At 27.1% G+C, this 9,935-nt stretch overlaps 1 protein-coding gene across 2 annotated transcripts in view; it reads left to right on the top strand.

Annotated features, from left to right (window-relative positions):
* The window catches only part of NFAT (NFAT nuclear factor), a 61,439-nt gene that overhangs the window by 42,157 nt on the left and 9,347 nt on the right, over positions 1 to 9,935 (top strand). For both annotated transcript variants that reach the window (XM_014431478.3, XM_014431477.3), the window contains exon 10: positions 9,314 to 9,358. In XM_014431478.3, coding sequence (XP_014286964.1) covers positions 9,314 to 9,358 — 45 coding nt within the window. The remainder of the gene's footprint in view (positions 1 to 9,313; positions 9,359 to 9,935) is intronic.

Here is a 9,935-nt window from a genome sequence, read left to right as displayed (position 1 = left end):
TAATTCAGCTCAATTTGTTTTCAATTGATAAAAATATTGTTTTATGAAAATAAATATAATAATACTATAATGAAGAGTAATACTAAGTAAAATGATAGTAATAATAAAGAGTCATAATAAGTATAACAATAGTAATAATAAAGAGTCAATTAGTAGATTAATAGTAATAATAAGTAAAATAATAGTCATTATAAAGAGTTATAATAAGTTTAATGATAATAATAATAAAGAGTAAAAATAAGTTAAATGATAGTAATAATAATTAAAATGACAGTAATAATTAAAAATTTTTAATATAGTGTAATAATAATTAAAATGAAAGTAATAATAAGATAAATTAGTAATAATAAAGTATTTAAATAGTAAAGTAATTTAAAGTAATTAAATAGTAATAATAAAGAATAATAATAAGTAAAATGATATAAAAAGAAGAATTACAACTATTAAACTTAATTTAAATAAATGATTCATATGGCCCTGTGGTTAAGTAGAAGAGGAAAGGTCAACCTAAACTACTCTTATTGATAGGTAGAAAAGTTTCTAAAAATAAATGAGTAAAACTTAAAAAGAGTACCTGTAATCTGTTACCACAGCTTCTGTATCTAACTTATACTAATCTTGAAGTTTTGTTTATGCTTGGATTTTTTTTTCTGTATATTGATGTCAGTTTAATTTTATTCAGCATTAATCAGCTTAAAATTAAAATTGCTATTGAAATTGACTCCTCAATATTGTTAAATTAAAATGATTATTGTGGGAGTGGGTGGCTCAGTGTGTAAGGCACTTTGCTTCTAAATCTTTCAAATCTGACTGTGATAGATAATTATTTATTCTATTACTGTAGTGATGAGTCAATCCTGTGGGTTCAATAGCCCTCCAGATACACTCCCAGTCTCCATAACGCGGATTAACCTTAATTGGGGCAAAAATCTGCCGGTTGAGCATGATCTTGAATAAATCACATCTTTGTGTAACTGTTGTTCCAAGAACAGTACTTGCTTACAAAGAACTGAACTCTAGACCCATAATGGGTTGTAGCGCATTATTATTATTCCAGATCACTTGAAGATATCTTTCACTTCATGAATTTTTGGTTATCTTTTCCAACTTCATGCTTCACTTCTTTCCAATACAATAAAAAATTAATATTGTTTTACTTCTTATAAGTAAATGGTATCAGGGTAGCTCAGTGTATAAGGCATTGTGCTACTAACTGCCAAGACCTAGGTTCGAATTCAGCAGATAATTATTTAATCTGTTGCTGTAGTTGTGAGTCAGCCGTTTGGTTTCCAAACCCCTCTATAAGGTGGGTACTCTTAATTGGGGAAATAATCTGGAGGTTGAGATTGATCTTAAGAAATCACCTCCTTGTATAACTTTATTGTTTAAGAAACTGTACTTGCTTAAAGACTACTGAACCCCTGAGCCTTCATGAGTTGTAGCGGTTCACATTAATTATTATTATTATTATTATTATTTCTTGTGATAATAATTAGAAGTAGATAGTTTTGATGTAAAGAGAGCTTATAGTATTCAAACCGCCTTAGCTACAATTTGAGTTTTCTGTTCTGAATTGTTTCTTACTTCTTTTAGTTATTAAATGCTGAGTACTTATCAATTCTGCTACTAACTTTTTCATGTATTGGGTGACCTATAAACCATGTAAAGTTAAATATAAAATTTATTGTAATTAATTAAATTTTTGCATTTGAAGAGGAGGTTGAGCCTTGAGTGGATGGTGAGAAGTATGAGAAAATTGATTAGAATGTATGAAATATATTTCATTCATTATGCCATAATTTGATAAAACTGTCATTTCTTAATGTTAAGTTTTAATTTATTCTAATAATTTTCATTGCTGATTTTTATCTTTTTTTTTTTTTTTTAATGGCATAATGATTGACTAATGTGGTTCCCAATAGAATGATTGTTAACTATTCAATGTGAAACATTTCATGAGAAAGGACTGAAAATAGACCTAAAATATTTAATAATGTTGGGAATCACTTATTTATTTATGTGCTATTTTTATTTGATGAGAAGGTATTCGACTTAAGTATGATTGTTTTGTTGAAGGTGGTTGTGGATGAATGATGCATGTTGAGAAAGCGGATATGGAAGTTGAAAACGATTATCTTCTCATCATTATTTTTGGAGGCAGGAATAATAGATTAATTAGAGTTACAATTGCAGAAAATCCAATTAATGATTTCCTTTACAGCTTAAAAATTATTTCTTTCTCCAAAATTAATATTTTTGCTATTTTGGGTCACATCTGTTAAAATTTATATGCATTTGTGATTATTAATTTCAGCAAATACGTACATAGTAATGATTTCTATAATGTTCTGAAGTTTTAATAATATTTTTCCCTAGCAATTATAAAAATTAAATATATATTAGTGAAATATTCAAGATGTGACACAACTGTTTTTTTTGTTTGTTTTGTTTTGTTTTTTTTAATTTTTATTTAAATATTTGGCAATCGGGAGAAAAAGCTCCGAGGCCGGATTTAGAAGAAAAAAAAATAGAAAGAAAAAAAAAAAAAAAAGAGAAATAGAAAGAAAAAAAAGTAGTGTTGTGACATTTCTATGCGTTTTCTTTCTTCGTCCTCAGCAGTGCAGGTTCACGCCCCACAGACTCGGAGGGGAGAGCGAGGCTAGCAACTTGGTGCCTTCGCCTCACTTGTTCAGGTTCTCTATATTAGTTAAATTGCACACTTACACTCATTTCAACACAACCGTTTACACACTTTTTACATTAGTTTCCAGTATTTTGTAGACTTATTTATTCATTTTTACCAATTGTGATTGATGTGTGATTATTTACCGCTAGAGAAAGAAAAAATGAACAATATTACTAGATAATAAATAGCAGTTTTATATACATAAATGCGCATGTGCCTTCCAAATTTACATGCTTTCCCATGTGCCCACACACAATTTTTATTATTCACTTAGTTATTTTTCTTAAGAAGCTATAGACTGCAGTCAAAGCAGTGTTTTTTTTTTTAATTAATTTTTTTGCTAAGTTACTATTTCTTCAACAATAAACCTTTGAAATTTATTATAGTCTTTTAAAATGTATTATAAACTTCTATATGTATTTACACATTTCTATGTGGGACATCATATTTCAAATCTGACATCCTGTTTTGTCTGAAATTATATTTAACTTAACTTAAACATATGTTTCTTTTTTTTAAATATAAGATAAAGGTTTAGAATATCTATCTTTCTTTAAAGTCGGGTTTATTATAAAAATCCTCTATGGTAGGTCTGGTATTGCACTTAGTGACATTAAAAAGTGATTGAGAAAAAAACAAGTAACGAATCAAAATGTAAGTAATCCATCTTTTTAGTTTCTATGGAGGTTGAAAGCTCTATGAAAACTCAAGGTAATATTTTCTAATGGAGTTAAATTCTCTTGCAGTCATCTCACTTACAAAAACAAAACAAAAATCAATAGATCAAGTAATTTCAAAACCTTCAATAGTTTATTCTATGGGATTTAGTTGCTTAGAAGTTTTCACCACCTTTGTTAAAACCTTCATCTTGAATTTTTAAAACTTGAATCCAAATTGTTTACCCTGATCATGGAGTTGACTTTTGATGGCATGCTAGATCTTCCATTTTGGATCTTCTATATATATATTTTGAACATATTTTTAAGTTTAGACAGAAATATGTCAAATTTGATGAACAGTGTCCACATTTATGTCATAAATATATATGTACAAGTTTTAATTTTAAATTAATCTGCTCTATTTATGATCAGTCTCATTATATGGTGAGATTGATTTAAATTAATATTTTAAATCCTTGTATCCATTGTCATGGGAAATAAATTTCTAATATAAATTTAAATAAATACAAAACTCTGTTCTATATAAAATAAACAGTCACCAAAATTAAAGTTGTTAAGGATTATGTATACACCAACAATGAAGCCAATGGTATGTGGTCATAACAGTATGACAATGATACTTTTTAGTCTATTTAATTTCCTTTCGACACAAAATGTGCTAATTCAGCTGTACCAATTCCTTCTTTATATATAGTATTATTTTTTCAGTCTTTCATATTTCCCATGGCATTGGATTTATAAAGTACGCAATTTCAAATAATTAAATTGGTTTTATTTTCATTATTATAATTTCTTAGTGACTTCATATCTACTTTTATCTTTGTCTTATTTATTTTAAATTTGAATATTTAGCCCATTGCTGACAGAAATAGTTATTTTTTTTTTTTTTTAGATATGATTGAAAAATAATTTCAGTTTCCTCAAATTTATATTAAAAATTCATTATAAAATAATTTTGTTTGGGCACAACCTTATTGTTCAAAATTTCGATTACACTTTTAGATAATATATTTAAAGTAAAAGTTTTCATGTTTACTTGCTCTTCATGGAAAGGCAATATTTTTGCAAAAGTAAAAATTAAATAGGATATCATAGAACTTCAACAAAATTATTTTTATGTATGTTATAGATTTCAAGGGGTGTTATGAGGCCTAATGAGAATAAAAAAATATATTTCTAAGATTAATTTGCTAAATTGGTGACAAAATTAAGTATAGTGGTAGACAAAATAAACTGACTGTTTAAAGAAATTGTCCCAATGGGAGTGTGCAAAATGTTTTTATCTTACAATATAATTATGGTGTTATGGACATTGTGTGGTTAAAATACTACAACCAGGTAACTAATATCCAGCTTTTTCAAGAAGTCCCCTAGCATAGAATGAATTTTTCCTGACTATAAACTTATCTATTGTTGCGTTCATTTACCTTTGTTAGGGAAGTAAGGGAAAGTATTAGGAAGAATACTTAACCTATGTTTGACCCTTTCTATTGACAGGATAACTAACTCCCTAAAACCTTTTTTAGTATTGTTTAATATTGATTCTATTAGGTTGGTGGCATATAAGATGTTGGATTTTTAATTGAATATATAAAACTCCATTATTTTTTTCAATAGCTGTTTCTTTAATCAAAATAATGTTCCATTTGCTTCAATACACTTTTCTCAGCAGGACTTAAAAGCATAGATGCCTGTCTTCAAAAAATTCTGATTTCTAGAATGAATAAATTTAGTATTAAATTTTTCTGGCTGTCTTCATTTTTATACTGTTTAGCCCAAAATGTTTTAAAAAAATGAAAGTCGGTTAGCGCAAGATAGGCTGAGTGCTGTAAAACTTCATATTTCAATTCATTTAGTTTCGCGATTGTTGTATGTGGCTGTTACTGTCGTTTTGGGTCTTCCTCGCAGTTCCTTTTATCGTGAAAAATCACCAGACTGAAATTTTTTAAACCAACACTGCACTTTTTGATCTTTAACAGTATTCTGTTTGAATACCTGGTTTATATTGTGTGCAGCTTTTGCAGCATTATTACCAAGTTTATACTCAGACAAAAAAGTTACATGAATGGGTGGAATTCATATGGGCACAAAATTCAAAATAAATAACAAAAAAGAACATGTATTAGAAAATCACCTTTGTTGAAATGTGACTCTGGCGATAGACAATACGACTATAAGCGAGGTTATGCCAAAACAAAAGCATAGCAAAAACAGGAAGAGAAATATTTGCATGTAAAAAAAAAATCCAACATTTCATATGCACCAAACCTAATATAACAATTCAGCATTAAATAAATGGTTAAGAGCAATGGATAAAATAGAAATTTCTGTTCGAAAACTAACTAGGATTAGTTCTAAATCAAAGTAGGGTGGTTAGTGAAAGTTGTGTTATGTGTGCACTGCACCAGACTTTTAAAAATAATATGCCTCTGGATCATCTGCAACAGTTACCAGATTGTATTATCTTGTGGACCTAACCTTGAGGAACCTTTTTGTGCAAAATTATTAGTTTCCTAGTTTTAGTATTTTTCCACAATTTTATGTTTATTCTTTGATTGGGTGTACTTTCTTATCCAGTTCTCATAAATAATTAAACTAATTTATGTTGTAAACATGAGGACTTGAGTTTTCCAAAAACTTATAAAGCCCCAATGCTGATGACTTGAAGCTGTGGTCAAGTGTTTTGCTAAATCTGAAAATTCACTATCCAAAAAGTAGTTCAAAGATGTGTTAAAGTTGGTTGCGTTACAGTTTCATTTATTTAATAAATTGTATGAAATATTAAGATAAAATTAATTTTTAAAAATATATATATTTTGCATATTTTTTAATAAATAATATCTAATTTATTAAGCTAACAGTTTTCTCAGAATTTTATAACTGTTTTAAATGTTTGAATAGTTATTAAATCAAATAGTATTTAAATAAAAGTAATTTAGTCATAAAATTGAACATCCTTTCCTACCAAAAAAAAATTAAATAAAAACTTTTAGCTAAAATGAAACATTTTCTTAATATTGTTCCTGCCTAAGCGGGCTGAATAAGAGAATAGTACTGTAGTGTTATTCGGCTTTACCCATTTTTAGAGAAATTTGTAAAACATTTCTTTTTAATAGAAATATAGTATTTCTTTTTGTGGATATTTCTTAAATTATAAGTAATTCTTCTAATTAGTTAATCATATTGAGCTTAATGTTTAATGTTAACATTTCAGGTTCACTACCACCCCCTTAAATCTGTAACATTTTTAAATTGTGAATATTCAACTAGATTTATCACACATCACATACAGTATTTACACGACATATATATTTATCTATATGTTTTATTTTTCATTAATTTTTTTATTAACAAAATATGTATTTCTCATTCATATTTATGTATAAATATTATTTAATATATTAATGAAAAAATAATTAATCTTGAATAAAGTTGGTATTGTGTTTGTTTTTATGTATTTTTCAACTCTATTTTTTTGTAAATTATTACGCTAATATGGAAGTCAGTTAAATGTTGAATTATATACTAGTAATCATTAATCAAATCAATAATTCAATTTGACTTATGCTATTAATGAAAATTAACCTCTTTAGAGTGTCTTGTCTGTTGTTTATCTAAAAAATATACAATGCAATTGACCTGTCTGATGAACGGTTTTAATCACTGAGGAAAAAATAATATTTATCATTTTGGTTTATTCCGCTTTATTTCAGTAAAAAAAAACATGATAAACGAATAAATATAGCAAATAGCTGAACCAACATAGGTAATTAAATACAATGAAGATTTAGATTGTAGTGACTAATTGATAGTTACATTTATACTGTTAAGGTTATTAATCCCCTAAAATAACAAATATCTTGTCCTAATAAACATGATTAATTTGTTCTTTACTCCCCAAAATAAAGTTAATAAATGTTAACCTATAGTCAACCTAATAAATAATATTAAGGTGATGCATGCACATGCTTTGGTAGAAATGAACTTGTCCTGACAATGATCATGGACATATGCACATGTGTATTGTAATGCAAGCTTTTCTTTTGATGGATATTATATTTGAAATTATTAAAATGTCAAATTAAAATTCTTTAGCCACAAAAGGTGAATAGTACCATTAAATTGTATTTTTTCACTCATGTTCACTCTAGTGATTGATTTTACTAATTTTAAATCATTTGATAGTAAATGATTTAAAATCTGCTTTTAAACCTGGCCATTTTTAAAAACCTTGATTTTAAACATTATTGATTTGATATGATCAATTAAGAAATTGATTTTTTTAAACCTTATCAGTTATAAGTCTTCTATCAGAATTGAGAATAACTAAAGGAGAAGAAAGAAACATAGATACATCCAATTCGAATGTGAAAAGCTAAAACTAATCTTTCCTGATTGCATGATGCCTTCGTAATCTTTTGTTAAACTGTTTTATTCTTTAAAAGTATAAGAAGGAACCTTGAGGAATCCTGAAATAGAAATTTTTATAGGAACAGAAATATGTTTTGTTCATAATTTTTGCCTTCTCTGGTTTTTAGATAATCATAACAATAGTGTTAACTTCAACACAAGCCCACTAATCTACACAAAGCTGTATAAATATGATGTATAATACATGCACCACACCAGATTTATTAAATATGTATATTGTTTCATGGAAACTTATAAAAATTTTTCATTTGTTTATTCCATATAGAACTGTCTCTTGCTAAGTAATCCAACTGTTCATATACTTCATAAATATATGATATATTATTATGAATTATATCATATATATTTATATTTCATAAATATATTCATGGTATATTCTATACTTTTCATACATCTAAAACCTATTGCATGCATTTTTATCCTAAAACTTGAGCGATTTGTATCAATTATTTGTCTCTAAGCATAATTAAACAACAGATAAGAACTCAAAGTACACAATGAAAAGATGTCTTTTTAAATGCATTGGCCAGTTACTTTTATGAAATATTCTTAAAACAACCACAATAACTAACCATATTCTATATTACTCAAGTTATGGTGAAGTGTTTAAGTAAACTATAATCAATATTGAAATTTTGTTTTACTTATTTTTTTTTGCGTGTGCGTGCGTTAATGTGCCATGTTACAGCTGTTAGAAGAGACGCAGATATTGTTGCGCAGTTTCAGGAGGATGAATGAAGAATCAAGAAGGACCCTCCCTTTCTCTATTTCAGGTGCCAAGAGGAGCTGAAGTCCCTCCATTTAGGTCCATTCTACCCGTGTAGTTTGAATTGTGAGCCTTTTGTCCTTGTCTGGGCTTGCTATTACAATTTTATTTTTGTTGTCTTGTGTTGTGGAGGATTAGCCCTAACAATTTTTAATACAGATCAATGTTACTAATTAAATTGTAACATTATCTTCTCAAAATTATAAAAAAGTTTATTAATATTGTCTTTCTTTTTGTTCTCTTTAAATTACAAAATTAATTTCAAAAAGTTTAAACAAAGTTGTTTTGATTACTTAAAGATCAACATCTCACTGCATATAAGTGTGTTAAAATTGCAAAATACTTGCATTTACTGCTATTGATTTCTGTATGAACTATGGCAATGCAATATGATAATATTTTTAAAGATTGGCTTTTTCCTCCTTGTGTGTGTATGAGTGTGAATGTCAGTGATTGTTGATTGTCTGGGACACGGGTAGAGTTGACCCGCTTTCTCATATTCTTCCAATTCATTTATAATTTAATTCCTTTAAAAAAAAAAATAATAATAAATGAAAACCTAAAAGTCTTAAATCAGAAAGTCTTGAATTGAGAAATGTAAGAAAGTTAAAATAAATAAATAAAAAAAAAAGGAAAAGAATTGAGAAAGCATGCCCCCATCCCTACATTGTGCAGGTGGGCTCCAGCCAATCTCTTCAATTACAGTGAAGTTATTTCTTGTAACTAATAGAAGTTTATTTTCTTGTTTAGCTTTACCTGAGGAATCGCCCATCAATAATCGAGCTAGTGCTCAAGGTATGTTTTTTGCTTGTAAATAATTATACTACAATACAGTACAATCTTTTAACCATTTGAAAAACATTACTAATTATAAATTAGCCTACCTTTCATTTAAATTTTACAGTCTCACATCAATTATTAAAATATTGGAAGCTATTATACCTTTGTCTAATTTAAATATAATCAAATTAACTTACAATACACAAATAAATAACAGAAAACATATACATTGTTAATTAACTTGTACTGTTTTATGTTTAATTACCTATATTTATATACTTTTTCAGTTAAATTTAATTATTTTATTTGTAATTATTAAATTAAAACTATTATCAACTAACTAATACCAATAAATCATTTAACCTACCTCAACAAATCAGGTTAGGCATATTATCACTAAATTTCAAATTCTATTTAATTTTATTATTATAAATTTTTTTATAATCATAAAATTCTTTCTTGAGACTGGCAATTTTTTACTAAATAATTCAAAACATTATCCAAATTATAGTCTCAAAACTTTTATTGTTTTTACACGTCCAACGTTTCGGCCAATTCGGCCATCTTCAGGGACAATCTGCTACAAAAAGTT

Source organism: Halyomorpha halys, unplaced genomic scaffold (assembly GCF_000696795.3).
Source record: "Halyomorpha halys isolate HHAL.00 unplaced genomic scaffold, Hhal_1.1 Scaffold977.1, whole genome shotgun sequence".
Classification (NCBI taxonomy): Eukaryota; Metazoa; Arthropoda; class Insecta; order Hemiptera; family Pentatomidae; genus Halyomorpha; species Halyomorpha halys.
The sequence above is the reverse complement of the archived record's forward strand: the minus strand, read 5'-3'. Positions and strand labels throughout refer to the sequence as shown.